This window comes from Ammodytes marinus (genome assembly GCF_949987685.1).
Source record: "Ammodytes marinus genome assembly, chromosome: 18".
In the NCBI taxonomy this organism is placed as follows: domain Eukaryota; kingdom Metazoa; phylum Chordata; class Actinopteri; order Uranoscopiformes; family Ammodytidae; genus Ammodytes; species Ammodytes marinus.
In genome coordinates this window covers 8,217,242-8,234,402 of record NC_137222.1, presented here as the reverse complement: position 1 = coordinate 8,234,402, position 17,161 = coordinate 8,217,242, and the positions used below count along the sequence as shown (strand labels likewise).

Sequence of the window (17,161 nt, the reverse complement as noted above, 5' to 3'; positions counted from 1 at the left end):
CTTGTCATGAATGGACGTATGGCAAACGCTATTAGTAGACATGTTTTCATGACTTTAATGCAGCTTAAACACAAGCGAGGCTTTGCATTATCAACTCAAGTCTAAATATGGTGGCTAGGGATTGTTAATGTTGTGGGGTGAGGCGTAATTAATGTTAACACTGAAGAGGAAGTCAATATTGGGTAGTGACTAATCACTGGATCAGGGACAGAGGGGATTTGACAACAAGCTCTCCAGAATGACTGACTCCACCTTTAATAGATGCATGAAAGCATTGCATATACTGAATGCAATTGCTATTTGGAAAACTTTGTCAAAGTTTGGCTACAAACAGAACCGTTTCAGGCCAACGTTTCATCGAGATTACAGTTTTGGTGATAGTACGGTGAGTCCGGATCGTTATGGTTCCATGAAGCTGTTTTGAAAGGTATCTGCCATCAAGGCCAAACCTCACATAGAGTACAGGTTTTATCAATAGTTACCTCGAGTTTAAGGGCTCACCCAATAAATGACTCGTAGCAGGAACCTCGTAGTCCAAACATATTCACTGGTAATATCATTTGTTTTTAATGCTGATAATATGTGGGAACATTGTGAAACTCAATGTAGAGCAAATGAAATCCAATGCATAAACACACACAAAATCAGACCTATATCAATGAATCTGTTGCAGCAAGTTAGGACTCCCAAAACACCCACCTCTTGTACCTCATAATCATGGTTTCTAATCTTTAAGCTTTTATTTCAAAATAAAAGCGCAAGCGTTTTTGTTGTCGTTTAACATCACATTGTTTTGTGTTTTCCCTTATTCTGACAATTTGAACTTGCATAGAACTAATGACTCTCTTTTGGGGGTTGTATCAGAAAACATTTGACATATCAAGACTTGCTTTATTTCAAGTCAGTAGGATGGGGTAAACCTGATCCCTTCCCGTGCCTGTCATGTTGCATTGAAGCAGTCTATAAATATATATTTCCGTATGCAACACGCAGATCTTATCCTGAGAGAAAATCAATGGAGCAGGATCCCCGGTGGTCAAAGTCATGAATAATTCAACCACTGTGTGACACACCATTTGTCTCTTAATAGCTCATCTCTTCCCATGATGGACCAGGTGCATCCGTGCAAAAATGCCACGAGTTGTTGTTTGTTTGTCACAGATTAACAAAGCTGAAAAGGAGCGATGCAAATGGTCCTATTTTCACAGCAGTCACTAGATTTGCTATTTGAAACAGGTCCAGAGTCTCCACTCCAATCTGTCCAGTATCACATGACAGCAGCGTGGCCATTATCTACAAGTTGAGATAGCATGGCTGGGCCTGCCTCTAATGGAACATACACTTCTGTTCTGCCCAGAAATATAAACATTTCAGTCATAATTTTTGCGTTATTATGACTGCCGGTGAGTTAAAAGGGCAGTTTGTGCCTCCAAAATCTGAGACATTTTCTTCAGAGACACCTACTGGTTAGGGTCAAGTGAATTACCATGTCATCTAAGGACATTTAGAGTCTGTGCATTTTTGGACAAGTCTGCTCGAGAATGAATCGCTGACTCCACCTTTAAATCTGAGTATGATGCTAGCCCATCACAACTAGTTTGAAGCCAATCAGAGCGCAGTATGCAACCTGCACAGGTTATCAGACATGGCTGATGATTTATCTTTGTGTTTGCACAGTTTGATTATCCATGAATTTACAATGAAAGTTTTGACACCAGAGAGACTTGTGATTTACTATCAATGAGGATGTTGTGACTCATCTATGTTTGTGTATTTGAACAGGGGGAGACAGAGAGCGGATGACAGCCAACCATGAGACCTACCTTCTTATGGCCAGCACCCAGAATGACATGGAGGATTGGGTGAAGACCATCCGCAGGGTCATCTGGGCACCTTTCGGTGGAGGTAAATATACAAAGCAACAACTGTTTTCATTGGCTAAACAACTTGTTCACTTGCTGATGTGGATGATATTCATGAAGACACTTTGGATGAGTTTTAAAGTTTCCAGTAGTGGCGCTGGAAGGAGGATATGTTTGTGTGTGTATTCAATCCATCTCACTTAGGGCTGCAACTAACGATTATTTTGATAATCAATTAATCTGTCGATTATTTTCTCGATTAATCGATTATTAATCGATTAGTGTTTTGGCCCTTAAAATGGTGAAAAATGTTGATCAATTTTCCAAAGCCCATGTTGACTTCATCAAATGTATTTTTATGTCCAAAACACAAAGATATTTCAGTTTACTGTCATAATAGAATTAAAGAAACCAGAAAATATTCACATTTGAGAAGCTGAAATCTGAGAATTTGGAAATTTTTTATTAAGAAATTACTTGAAACGATTATCGATTATCAAAATAGTTGTCGATTATTTTAATAATCGATTAATAATCGATTTGTCGATTAATCGTTGCGGCTCTAATCTCACTCACCATCATCTCTGCTAAGTGCTTCTGAGAAAAGCACAACCCCATTACTGTGATTCCAAATTACAGGTTCAAAAATTTTTTCACAGTCATTTTTGAATTACTTTTTTTAGGACTGTATCGTCACAATTCTGTAAAAAGAAAATTCAGTCAGTTGACAAGTAAAGGAACAGGAAGCCTCCATTTTTCCTTCTCCATGTTTTACTCCCTATGTTGTAGTACTCGAGACCGGTCCTCACTTTTTGAATGTCTCGTTCTTGTTCTCGGAATCGACCACATTCTTACTTGGTCTTGTCTTAATCTCAGACAAAGAGGAATTAAATTTTTTTCAAAACCTTTCAAGGCCTTTACTCGAAAAAATCACTTAATACATACACACTTCTATCCTATACAGTATATGGCAATCACAGAGGTAAAATAAGGAATCTTTATATGATTTTGTATGTGTTTTTACGGGGACTGTGGATCTTTCAGATCAATTTGAAGATGTCTTATGGTTTGCATGTTCCACATTTTATCGTTGAGTGTGTCATGTAGTGTGGGACTTGCTTTTGGTCTCAACCCCTCAAAGTCTTGGTCTTGCCTTGGTCTCTTTACGCTCTGGTCTTTTTGGTTGTCTTGACAGCAACATTGTTTACAATGTTAGTATATTTAGTCATACATTAGCAATTTTTGCTTGTGGAATTTGATGTGTTTAAAACCAAAAGTTGCATGAAATATTAAAAGAATGCCAGTGTAGTATTCATCAAATAAAATGCCATCTATAACTTAAGTGTGTGATTTTGAAGTAGTTCTCATGAAGTCGTTGACTTTAGTGGGATCACCCAATCACTCGTGCTGTGCCACTATGGCCTGCTATTGACTTCACTGGCAGACATTGGCCTACATTCTGTATGAGTGGGGCACAAGTGCGCCGTTTGTAACTGGACGGGCTGTTCAGGCAGCTCTCGGTGACACAGTGAATAGATGAGGCTGAGCTGGCCCCTCTGTTTTCAGTGCAGGGAGTTTGATGTCTATTGCAGTTGACTGCTCTTCAAAAGGACGAGCCATTTGTCAAAGATGCCACAAGAAAGGTGGCTCCAAGTTGGAGCAGAGCTGGGCTCTCTCTGTGTGTCTCTCTCTCTCTCTCACACACACACACACACACACACACACACACCCACAGGCTTTCACATTTTGCTGTAGCAGCAGTGTCTAACTGAGCCCCGATTGGCTGGTCAGTGCCCCTGAAGTGTGATTAAAAATGTTGTTAAGAGAGTGACAGACAGGGCGGGAGCTCCCAAAAAGCGAAGCCCCCTTTTTTTAACCCACAGAAGAGCTTGGTGCCGCTGATAGTTTGCTGTCATGTTGTGCTGGACACTTACTATGATGTTGAATTAATTACTGCATGGGCAGCTTGAACAAACAATTGGACAAGAGAAAGTTTGGAGTCAGACCTTTTTGGAAATGTGCAGCTGTGGCCTCTCCATCTGGATCTTTGGGGATTTATTTCACGGTAACTACCAATTTTTAACTTGTCATTTGGGAAAGAGTTTATACTTCTATTTCTAATTGAACGTTGTTTTGAACTGTTTTTACTTTGACTTATGCAATGTAGATCATTTAAAAAGAAAGCTCATGTGGTAGATTTTCCAGGTTGTCTTGTCTTGAATTGAATTGTCCCAGACTGCTTTCAACCACATTTGACAGACAACATTTTCAACCTACATTACTTAGTAATTATCCAAACTACACATAAAAGCTTATCCAAACTACACATAAAAACTTACTTAGAAAAATTAAGTAAGTAAAAAAACAACTTTAATTTGAAGCGATTATACACTAATTAAAACATACTTATGAATATTATATTCAATTTCTGCTCTGAAAAAAATGCTATTTTTTTTCCAATTCAAATATTCAAATATTGTTATTGTTTGTAACAATAACATACAGAACATATTCACTGTGTAGCTCTTTGAAAATGTAACATATTTAGTAAAACAAGCATCCGACAAGGAAGAGGAAATGGGAAGCCCAGAAAGGAAAAAATCTGACACTGTTGTGTCTAGACCCCTCTCCTCTGTGTCTGTGTGTGTGTGTGTGTGTGTGTGTGTGTGTGTGTGCGTGTGCGTGTGTGCGTGCATGATGTAGTCTGTTTAAGCTGCTTCACGCACACACTTACATGTGACCCGGGGAAAAAACATTCCTAGACTCATGACCAGAATGTCTGCAGGGATGAAATAGTTTTTTTTCATTCAGTCGCTATTTACATGGCGCTCTGATACATTGGGAAATTCATCATTCTTAACTTGGGTGGAGCTTGACTTATGTACATGTCGGACACATCTAAAGTTTGAAAGTTCCATGGACGGCATCAAATATTTTCTGGAATTTGCAACTTGTTTTTTGCCTGATTTGGGTTGCTGTGACGACTGAAGTGGAAAACGTCCCTGAAGCGTCTCACCCAGACGATGAGGATAAGAACACAAGACTCCACTGTTAACTTGTGAGCAGCTTCTTTTCCCCACAAAGATTAAAAAAACATATTCTGAGGAGATGGAAATGAAGACAGTTTGACTTTTTCGTTTAGACGTCTTTTACCTGCCTGCAAATGACTGAGGCTGTTTTTTGGAAAATGCTCAATCGCACGCACTTTAAATTCTGCACCTCTGGAGTATTATCTTATCACAAATTTATTAATAGGCATTACTTCCGGAAGCTTACGAGTTGTGTCAGTTTCAAGAGGGGTGAGTATATGACGAAATGCCATGATATTGCAACCATGTATAAACTGCATCCACTTGCGTTTTAATTAAAAATGTATCGAAGGGGGCGCCCTTAGCTCAGTTGGTAGGGTGTCCCCCCCATGGGCCTCGGCCAGCAGCGGACCCGGGTTCGATTCCACCCCGCGGTCGTTCTCTGCATGTCACTCCCCTCTCTGCCCCATTTCAACTCTGTCTCTACACTATCAATAAAGCATAAAAATGCCAAAAAAAAAATCTTAAAAAAAAAAAGAAAAATGTATCGAAGCATTTGTCTACTAGAAAAGCCCCATTCTGACTCTATGTCATGCACCTCTACACCTTAAACTTCTGATTTGAAACTACAAATGTTCACATTAACACCAGTACGTTTTTCAGCTATTTCCTCGTTGTGTCAAAAGCTGTCAAAAGCACGAGGAGTCCTGCTAAGCTCAGTCTAATTCGGTCACCCCCAGGTACCTCGTCGTACCACGTGTGTGCATGTGTGTGAGTATAGCCTCTGTCTGTATCTGGAGACCGGAAAAGTATGCAGGTCCAAATCTCTCAGGAAGGCTGCCTTAATCCCCTCTTGTGTTGCATCCACATGAAACGGCTGCGAATGGAAATCAGTCCTTTTTTTTTTCCTGCCACAGCGCCGGCCTCGGACAAAAGGCGAGAGGGTGCGCAGCAGGAAGTTAGAGATTTGATCATCAGACTAAGGCTTTGTGGGTGTACATTTTTTTTTTTGCTTGGACTGTCTAGCCGGCCATATCAAAATTTCTTTTTTTTTTTCAATCGATTGAACTGCTCTCTTTGATGTGCCTTAAGTTGCAAAAGCTGAAGTTTTTTTTTCTAATTCTCTGAAAAAGGTTCTTTTACTTGGGGAGATAAAGTAAAAAAGTGTGAGATATTAAACAGCATTAATATTTCAAGAGATAGATCATTATTTTTTCTGATTTTGAAGGCATACCCTAAATAATTCAGCTGTAAAAAGAGAACCAAATTAAATATCTGTAATACAAACTTTATTAAACCCTGGAGACACCGCTCTTTCTTTGAATATGTTGAACTCACTCTCCGCACCTTGTGGTGTACAGCGTATTCTCCTATTATAAAATGAATGTTCTACAAATTGCCATGAAATAAACGCTTGGCCATTATGAATAAAAGTTGAAATATTGGGATAAAATCCAGAAACACCCAAGCTGGATTTCTTGTAGCGTTGGCTTTTTTATCGATCTGGTACCCATCCTTAAACCCTTTGTCTTGTCTTTCAGGAATCTTTGGTCAGAAGTTGGAGGAAACTGTGCGGTATGAGCGGCGGTTTGGGAACAAGCTGGCCCCTATGCTGGTCGAGCAGTGTGTGGATTTCATTCGTCAGTGGGGCCTTCGGGAGGAGGGCCTATTCAGGTTGCCAGGACAGGCCAACCTGGTCAAAGAGCTGCAGGATGCCTTCGACTGTGGAGAGAAACCCTCTTTTGATTGGTAAGGAAACACCTGAGCTGCTTGAATTTGAACTCGAAGTTGATATGTTCAGGCGAAGTTGACCTTGGTCCTAGGTCTGCACCTCTGGAAACAACTCGGGGTTCTCCTGTTCCAAAGTGAATGTGTGGCCAAAAGGTTTCAGATTCATCAAGTTGGAGGAACTTGACTGATAGAGACTCTCAATACCTGTTTTACGTCAGAAACCTGCTTCACACAAAGTCATTAGGAAGGATCCCTTGCCGACAAACCAATGATCATGAAAGTAACATTTATCTGGCTCTGAATTTTTTTTAAAACATAACAAACACAATGTTTTTCTCACCTATTTCCTTTCTTAAACAGTAAATGTGTAATAGACACATTTTATGCATGGATACATGTCATAGAAAGGATGGTTATTTAATTTGAATCTCAGGTTTGCACACATTTTCTGTTTCTGTAGTTTGTGTGAATGTGTTGTGGTGTCTACTGAAACAAAACACTAATTGGGTATAACTGTGTAATCTTTACACACTTTACCTATTGATTTTCATATTTTCCCTTTGAATACAGTTCCTGTGTTGTGTGTGTTAGCTGGTAAATAGTGATGGATGTTTTGCTTTTACGGCTGGTAAATTGTACCTCTTCAGTGCATCGCTACATTGTAAAACGCAGCAGTACTAAAATGGTGAATTAATGGCTTCTTCAAAACAGACGCTGCTCTGTCATAACAGGGAAGCGCAGGTGTAATTAATCAGGTTAATGACCACTAGATTCCATGTAGTTGTGTGGCTCGGTGACACATTGTCGTTTATGTCATTAGCGCCACCTGTGCTTTTCCTGCAATAATAGGTTCAAATGTTTGGGGATAAAATGGCTTGTTTGTCAGGGCGAGAAAGCTTCCACAATTTCTGGCTTAAATAATCCTCTTCTCGAGGCTAGGTGGGTCTGTGGAAATCGTATTTGATCGATGTTCAATGGTGTGACACTGACCAGGCGTTAAGGGACGGACAATTGACTCCTTGAGCAGAGGTCTAATCAGAAAACAGGCTTGTTAAAAAGGAAAAAAATTCAAATCCTAAATTCATACATTTTACACGATAATGTCTACAGACCAGTGAGGCAAATTATTATCCACCTTCCTATTATTTTGTGCGTAGGTGGCTGCACTGAGAGACTGAAGACTGTTTTTTAATGTGATGACCTTCGCCCATAACTCAGGATGACAGACAAATGTATGAGTGATGGAACCTTCCACCCCCACCACGTCTTTCCTTCTCTGCTCCTCCTCCTTCTTTTACCATAATCCAACCACTCCCGCCATCCACTCAGAGGACCATAAACAAAACCTGGATGGGGCTGTCAGGATCCCTCAACATCTGACCTCTTCCATGAAAACACAGGACACCAAATCACCCAGAAGTGCCACCATTATGTCAGCTGTACACCGACACATCCCTACCCTACCTTGCTGATTCTCTCATAAGCCCTTGTTACCTCCTGCCTGCCGGGCCAGCTGCCTCCTTGTTGGCTCATTAGTGTCTCTGAGCCTACAGTGGAAATCCTCTTGACTTTTGGCAGCTCAAAGCTTCCACAGTGTTGTTGTTCTTGTTGTTCCCTCTCTGGCTTTTGTTATTACCTGTCTGCCTTATTATCCCACAGAAAGTTATTTAGGGAGCTCAAATAACGTATTTACATTTTTTGTTAAGGCATTCAACCAAACGTTACATAGAAGCTGGAAACCGTTTTGAGCGTGTTGAAATGACTTCATTATTACTTTGTCTTGTGTTTCTCTACAGTAACACAGATGTGCACACGGTAGCCTCTCTACTGAAACTGTATCTGAGAGAGCTGCCTGAGCCCGTCATCCCCTTCCACAAGTATGATGAGTTCCTGGCCTGTGCCAAGCTCCTGGGCAAAGATGATGAAATGGTAAGAAACATGCTGTCCTATATGAAGTCCTGTGTGCCTCTTAGGTCTAATAGGCGACACGCAATCAGTCCAATTCTTTGCACATTCTCTGGTCTTTTGCCAGGTGGTCAACCCATCCTCTAACCTGCTCTACTTTGTTGTCTTTGTATTAACTTTTAACATCAAAATAGGATTTCTTTCATACCATAAGGTGTGTGTCACAACAGGGGTCTTTTTTATCTTAAGTTTCCATAACCCTCCTACTCCATTTTCACTAAATAGCCAAGTCGGTGCCTCTTGTGTATGCATGTGTGCAGATCTGTGTAGATTTCTGATTTTATGTCAATCAATAAATATGGGATTTTTATATTTATTACACTGTAAATGTATGATTGATCATAACTTAGAGTATGAGTTGATATGAATTAGTGTTTTTGATTGAACATCTGTTATCTTAAAAAATGTCCATCATCTGCAGGGTATAAAGGAGCTGAGAAAGCTTGTGGAATGCCTACCTCCAGTGAACTACAACCTTCTCAAATATATCTGCAGGTATTCATTTTATTTGTTAAAGTGGATGATATTTCAAATTGCAAACTGTTGAGCTGTTAAAAGTGGATATGTTCCCGTTTTCCAGATTTCTAGATGAAGTCCAGTCATATTCAGGAGTGAACAAAATGAGCGTCCAAAACTTGGCCACAGTCTTTGGGCCAAATATCTTGAGGCCGAAGGTTGAGGATCCAGTAGCTATTATGGAAGGTCAGTAGTCATGCTAGTCATGTTTTTGCTTTCTGGGGCCTGTTTCAGGTAGCTGGTTTTGAGGCAACCCAGAGTTTGTTCGCTCTGAGTTGGTGGAAACTCTGGGTTTTCCGTTTCAGGTAGCAGGTTCAGTGCAACCGAGAGTCTGTTACTGCGGCAACATACGCCGTGGGTCTAACCTGCTGGGTAGGTGGTTAGACCTACCCGAGTTTGTTTTCACTTTACGCTGCAGCTCCGACTGAAGAAAGAGTGTCACTGTCACACGCGTCCCTGTACAGTTTGAAGCAAAATCACTCTATAGAAATCTCCATCGGGATGTTTTTATCATTTCCTGATGATTTTACGTTTGACCGATCATTTATCTGATCAGTAGCCTTGTTCTCAGCCCTCGGTCCGTTCATATAGGCGGCCACCTTACACATCGTGACATGCTCTACATTCAGATTAATAAACCTATTTGTATTGTATGTTTTTTAACGTCTGTGTCACTGAACAGATTTATGTCAGGTGGATTAATGTAACGCTGCGGCTGCACGCGATCGTTACAGTTCACTTCTGCGATCCTAAAGTCACAGACGAGCCTCGTTAAATAGCCTAATATGAATATAAAAATGATATAATAATGTAAACTGTGATCACTTGAGGAAAATGGATCTGGTAATAAATCAATCAGGCTCTTCAATGGAAACTGTCACCTAATGTGTCTTGACGTTAATGTCTTTCACTCCCCATTTAAAAGAAGCGACAGTCTGTTCTGTTTGCTGCACAGTAGGCTATTAGACTATAGCTTGCCAACATATTATACAGCAAATATAAAACACTGTCAGCAGCAATGCTGTGCCGCGCCAGCTTTATTACTTTACAGCTGATATGCGTAACTTTTTAAAATAGACTATGGCTTCTCATACGGAAGCGAAATTATTCTCTTGACAAAAAATGTTTGCTGTTTTTTTTTTCTGAATTGCCGAGGAGATTAGATCAGAGTTATGAGACAATATCCCGTTAATTCTTCTCCATAGGCTACCATAAGCTCATTCGTTAATATTTCTAACTCTAGTGGGAGGAGCGGAGATTTCTTTTTTTCTTTTTTGAGAAGTGGAGAAGTGGGAGGATCAATCATTTGTTTCTTCTGTTTCCATGGTGAATCATGTTATCAGCGATCCATTGACGATGGCTTTTATGCACACGCTCCACCCAGAGTGAACACGCTCAGAGTTGATTAACCCAACGCTGATCCACTGTTCTGAAACCGAAAACCCAGAGTTGCTTATCAACCCTGCGCTCTGAGTTTACCAACTCAGAGCGCAGGGTTAAACCCAGAGTATGTAAAACCAGCTACCTGAAACAGGCCCCTGACCTTTTGTTTCAATGTTGAGTTTTAGTTTAACAAGTAATGATATTGATGTGTGGTGTCATGTTGTCAACAGGCACAGTTCTGGTCCAGCAGCTCATGGCTGTTTTGATTGGCCGCCACGATGTGCTATTCCCCCTGGGTGAGGACAGCCCAACGGCCCTCGAGCTCGTCAACAACAACATCGAACCGCAAACACAGCGACAGGCCACCACCACAACCTCCGCCCTCGCTACAGTGTCTCAGAACGCAGAGAACAACAACACGCAGGTGGTGCGGCAGTGTGTCTGGGAAGCGCCCGAGTCTCCTTCTCACCGCCAGCATTTAGACAACAGTGGCTCCCCGCGATCAGTGAGCCCTCGTAACGGTGTCACGGGACGCTTCGACATCACCCGCAGCCCACCAATGACTGTTAAAAAGAATCCGGCTTTCAGTAAAGGCAGTGGCATTGTGACTAACGGCTCCTTCAGCTCCTCACCCTCTTCGGACCCCAATCAAGACAAGAGCCAGACTTTAACTGGAGGTGGGAGTTTACCAGTGCGTCGCAGTGGGACGCTCAAAGGCTCAGGCACCAAAATGGGCACAAGTGGCGTGACCGGCGGAAGCAGCACTGGAGGGAATGGGACCGGAACCGTGCGCATGGGCATTTCCGGCACCGATGTGGTCACGGGGAGTTTGAATGGCCGCAACGGTCTTTGGGTACCAAACGGCTGCGTCACGCTACGTGAGAACAGCAAACCACGCGACTGCACCAACAACGGGGAACACACATCCAATCAGAACCGTCTGTCCACGTACGACAACGTCCACTTAAACCACCAGAACCTGCAGCAGCAGCACCACATCGCCAACACGTGTCTGAACAGCAGCTGTGAGGACAAGCAGAGCGTAGACAGCGCCACCTGGTCCACCTCCTCCTGTGAAATCTCCCTCCCAGACAACTCCACTTCCTGTCGCTCGTCCACCACCACCTGCCCCGAGCAGGACTTCTTCGGGGGACACTATGAAGACCTGGACGGACAAGCAGGGGATATCGAGCCTACCCAGTCAACTGGAGGTGTAGTGGGCGAGGGCAGAAACGGCAATGGAGAAGGAAGTAGTAGTAGTGGGGGCACCAGCAACAGTGATAACAGCGATGGGTTCACTGTTGGCAATGGCCCCGGCACCCACAGCGCTCTGCACAGTTTGGTGGCCAGTCTCAAACAGGAGATGCACAAGCAGAAGACCGAGTACGAGGCCAGGATAAAGAGGTACAGTCACATCTCTGAAAAAACAGTGTTGGCAAAGCTTTGCAACTTTGTATCTACTGTAAATTAATGAATTAAACATTTAATTGCCAGTTAAGTAGGTACAGCTTGGTAACACTCATTTGGACAAAACTTCTCTAAAACAGTTTCAACAAATGCTGAACATTTTACATTTAATCAAGTTAGGATTTACGTCCTGACTGTTGTAACCTACTGTTGACTAAATTTTTTATGCCAAGTATAGTTTCAGTTCAAGTATAGTTTCAAATCAATATCAATAAATAATCATTAAAAAGCTATTATCTATACCATAGTCTTTAGTTGAATACATGCTTGGGTAGAATATACTCAGTAAGTGTGAGAAATCTGAAATGCCAATATAATCTGTTGCTATTTCTGTCTTTTAGTGACCATGAGAAGCTAGCTTCAAATCTCATTGACTGAAAGCTCACTAAACTGTATCGATTGTAATTTATACAAAGAAGCACAGTTATTGAGCTTTAGAAAGAAAACATTTTTTTCTTTTACTTTTGGACAGAGTCATGCTTGCTGTCTCAAGTCTCCCTGTCTGTAGCCTGTAGCATGCTATGCTAATTTGCTGCTGGCTCTAGCTTCATATTTAGCGTTACAAACATCACATTAGGCCATTTCAATCTTGTGACCTGTGTTTACCCACTCTGCAGCTTAGAGCAACGTAACCTGGATCTGGAGACTGAAATGGTGAGCCTCCACGAAGAGCTGGACCAGGAGAGGAAGAAGTACACCATGGCGGAGATCAAGCTGCGCAACGCAGAGCGCGCCAAAGATGATGCCGAGCGCCGCAACCAGATGCTACAGAAAGAGATGGAGCAGTTTTACTCCACGTTTAGCGACCTCACCGCCACCGGCAACGCCACGGCAACTGACCCCCGCCGACCAGATCGTAACAACCCCATCTGGATACAGTGAAGGAAAGGCAAAGGAAAGACTGGACGTGGTTTATTGTTACATGATGTGAAACATTACGAGGGCTCCAAACAGGATTTGGCTGCTGGTTGTAGAGGGCAACGTTGGGAAAGTTACATTTGTAAAGGTTTAATGGCATGTTTTAATTTAAGAAATATGGGGTGTAGGGCTAATGCAAGCCACCTGTAAAACATTTAGAAATCACCTGGAGTGATGAAAAAACTGACATTATCTGTAAATACAGTGTTATTTAAACAACTCACAGACGCTCTCCAATCTACTCAGATATTGTGGTGGTAATCACTCATCTGACTGGAAAGCGGAGTAGAGGCACAGTACACCAAAGTGTATGATGATACACAGAACTACTTTGGAGGTCCTTAAGCTTCTTAAGCCATTTAGCGGGGAAGGTTTTATTGAGTTAAAAAATAAATATTAAAGACACCAACCTTGGACATGAAAATAACTCAACTCACTTTTTAAAAATCTAACCAAAAACATCTTATTGTTCCATGTAATTCTGTATCTTCTCATGTACATATAGGGAAACGTTGCAGAACAACACACAGTGTCATATGTATGTACAATAGAAATGAAAAGTACAACTTAAATGTTAATCTGATATTTAAGCAAAGTTATCAATGTGTGATATTTTATATTGAGATTTTTTTCTTTCCTTGCACTTACGTGTTTGTTTTAGTCTCTGCACGGTGGTACTGAATGTTCTGTCTGGTCAATGTGTGTGCCATTTAAATTGGACAATATACTGTATATGTGCCTGTGTGTCTGTGCTGTTTCATTTACCCCATGACCAAAAAAAAAGCCTGTACTGTATATATTTTATAGATAATCGTAGACACTACTTGTTTGTTCGGCAGTTTGGTTCGATGCATATTCAGATGGATATGGGTGGTTGATACTGATTGAAGAATGTTTTGTAGCTTGTAAAAAAAAATATTTGCACGATGCGCCGTTAATGGCATAAACCCCATATCATATAAAAATGTCTGTCATGAATTTAAAAAATCTCAAGGGACAAATTCTACTCTCCCCATAAACAGATTTGTGTAGCTGTTATCACTCTATGAAGGCTCGTTGGAATTGCAGTTTACAGTCTGCCTGTGAGCACATGAGCCAGTTTTAAAAATACTCTCCAGTATTCTTCTTCTGACACTTTATCCACCTGATACAACTGTATTCCTCCCAGCACATAATATCAAGCTGCAGCTACAAAGTACCAACACAGAGTTGTGTTTATGGGTCATAACTGTGAAAGAAAAAAAGTGGGAAATTACGCCAATAAGTGTGTCAACATTGAGGACATTTAACAGCCTGGTTGCCTAATTCAGTAGCAAGCGGTGTGTGCATGATGGTGCATGAGGGGCAGGTGTATTTACGTGAATGTGTGTAAAGTGACTGCATATTGATGACGTCTTTAAATGTATTTATGTTGCTTCAAACCAAATGTCTACACACCAATGTGGATTTCCTAAAGGGTACAAAACATCGGAGTATACTGAGCAGAGCTGGACTTAGAAGTGTATGTGTGCACAGGCCTGCTGCTGGTCAATGCAGGACATCTGGAATGTGCACATGGATGGAGGGGGCAGAGAAAGAAAGAAAGAAAAAGTGCCTGAACAACTGAAGGAGGGAGCGCTTCTCATTTAGCACCCTTCACCGGGAAGTAATAGGCTTAAGCCGAGCTGACAACGGCAACTTGTTCTGTGAATTCCACACAAGAGGATGGATTATGGACACATTTGAGGGAGGGGAGGACTGGGATAGTGGAATATTTTCATGACATGATACTTGATACACAACTAAATACAAAAAAGTGACTAAATATGAATTAAAAAATAATTTTCATGTGAGTCTGTCTTCCTTCGTTATTTACTTTTAGAATGAGTATTTTCATCTCAGAGGGAAGTATTGTACTTACTCCATTACATTTCACTGATGGCTTTAGTTCATTTTTAAATTACAATTTCTTTATATCCTGGCTGTGCATATCTAAATGTGGTGATTTTCACTTTGCCTTTTCTGATAAAGTGATTTTATTTTTTTTACTTTTTAAGTTAAATTACCGATTTTAAATTGCAAAACATAATGTCACAAAGCTGAAATCTGACCTTTGTTAAGAGCTCATGAAAAGTGGATTTTGTAGGGATACATGGTTGCTTTACATTAAACTTACCAACAGTAGATAAAGTATTTGAAATAAGCTCAAGCTTAAACATTTACAGCAATTAAGTGCTACATCCACATTAATGCAGCAGGAATATTCAATAAAAAACTCATATAAATTATTATTTTAAAAGACAATGTTATACTTTAATATATATTTTTTTTAAACATGAAGTATATTTCGTTGATAAGTCAGGTTTTAAATTGAATTCAGGACTTTACTTATAGTGGAGGATTTTCAGTGTGATATTAGTACTTTTACTTGAAAAATGATCATTCAGGAATATCCGTTTTTTGGAAACCAGTAAATAAAATATGTGCGATTTCTTAATATTTCAACACACATGAGAAATCACATACAGTACATCCCATGTTGTCACTTTATATAGCTGTGTTCAGGGACTAACAACCTTGCCTACGATTTCCTTAAAGACAACAAGAGAAGGTAAAGCTACCACTATCATTTGTAACTGTAAATGCATGTATATCTTCCAGTGGTATACTGTAAATCGCAGTAAAAAAAGAAAGGTACACATTTGTCCAAGATCAAAGGTTTTGTTTATTTTCAATCACATACATACAGTATACTATTTTTACATACACAGTTCCTTTAAAATGTTGTGTTTACAGTAACAGCTTTCAGTAATGTTTTTCTTTTTCTTTTAGCATTTATTTTGACTTTATTTGAAACGCTATAGCCTGAAGCTTTTGAGATCAGCGTGAAACGGATACAGGTTTATTTTTTTGTTCTTTTTTTTCCGACCTTACAATGTCAATAAAGAATGATTCATTAAAACAGCACGGCGTTAAAATAAACGAGAGAGAGAGAGAAGTAGAATCGTAAAAGAATTGAAGAACAACATCACCTGATTCAGATGAGCTATACAGGGTTTCATCATTTCCACAGTTTCGAAACATCTCAGCATCACCCGACCCCTTGCAGTAGCTTGCCTCCCTGTCTGAGTGCAATAATGTGTTTATTGCATTGTTGGATTGGATTGTTATTATTTACAATATGACTTGGGAAAAAAAAGTGAAAATCAGTGAACTGGGGATCACAATTACCGAGTCCAAAGAGTATGAGATGTATCCCAACATATATATACTTTATATTGGCAATAAAAGCATGGCTAAATTGTCAGCCAAAAAAATCCAGTCGTACAATTAAATGGCTAAAATTACTAATCCTGAATCCACAAGAGATCATTTGAAGTTCCTCATGGCAAAATAAAAAAATTAAAAACAGGAACAGGATTGGTAGTTGACACAAGTTTCTAACTCTATGTGACTGAATGTGATAACACACATGAACTACTTCCAAATACATGACGGCAATGACTCTCCATAGACATTTTTAAAAGCTAATCCCGCACCACAATAAAAATCATGATCTTGTGTTAAAAAAGGAAAAATAATCCCACTTAAGCAATTCAACCGTACAGACAGTTTGTGTTTGATGCTGGTTCATTTGAAATAACGCACACACACACACACAAACTGATGACCTATAGGCAGAGCAGCAATGAGTCGTTTCGTTTTCTACATTCAGTGCTGACAACCCAGCTGTTTTCTGTTTTAGAATCATCATCTACTTCAGGTGCAATAAATAGGACCAAAAAGCACCTTCTTTTGAAATGTTATTAAACAGAATTGTCTGGAGGGATGCCTTATAAAACAGTTCACATTCAGAGAAAAAAAAGAAGACAGAATATGTTTCAGTATTTGTACTAAGTGACAAGAACATGTTAAGATAGGAAAATAAAATGGATGGTAAAAAAAAAGCCCTGTAAAATAACTTCAACAGTAACGTGAGTGTATCGTGGTGGTGAAGGAGCCGACTTAAACACTGGACCCCCTTTTGTGAGAAATTCATCTGAACGTTTTTGAAAAAACACAATGTAATTTTCAAAGTTGCACCCTGTTTGGAAAAGATTGACCTGGCCAGACCCTGAACTAAAACAAAAATAGCCAAGCTATAGCTTATTCTGGAGATGCCGCCCTCAGTTACCCACTTAGCTCTGTGCAGGTACTTTGTTAGTGTGTGGTTCACTGTATATGAGCCACAGGCAGGCAGGATGGAAGAGTGTTAACAAAGTAGCTATTGAAGTTATCTATGTAATTCTGGTATTTTGACACATGTATGTA

General features: G+C 40.3%; 1 protein-coding gene across 1 annotated transcript in view; it reads left to right on the top strand.

Moving 5' to 3' along the window:
- The window catches only part of arhgap24 (Rho GTPase activating protein 24), a 61,333-nt gene extending 46,695 nt beyond the window's left edge, over positions 1 to 14,638 (top strand). Inside the window, exons 4-10 of the mRNA XM_080046213.1 lie at positions 1,783 to 1,905; positions 6,433 to 6,640; positions 8,419 to 8,551; positions 9,009 to 9,082; positions 9,168 to 9,289; positions 10,717 to 11,890; positions 12,571 to 14,638. Coding sequence (XP_079902339.1) covers positions 1,783 to 1,905; positions 6,433 to 6,640; positions 8,419 to 8,551; positions 9,009 to 9,082; positions 9,168 to 9,289; positions 10,717 to 11,890; positions 12,571 to 12,835 — 2,099 coding nt within the window. The 3' untranslated portion in view covers positions 12,836 to 14,638. The remainder of the gene's footprint in view (positions 1 to 1,782; positions 1,906 to 6,432; positions 6,641 to 8,418; positions 8,552 to 9,008; positions 9,083 to 9,167; positions 9,290 to 10,716; positions 11,891 to 12,570) is intronic.
- Positions 14,639 to 17,161: the final 2,523 nt, after the last annotated feature.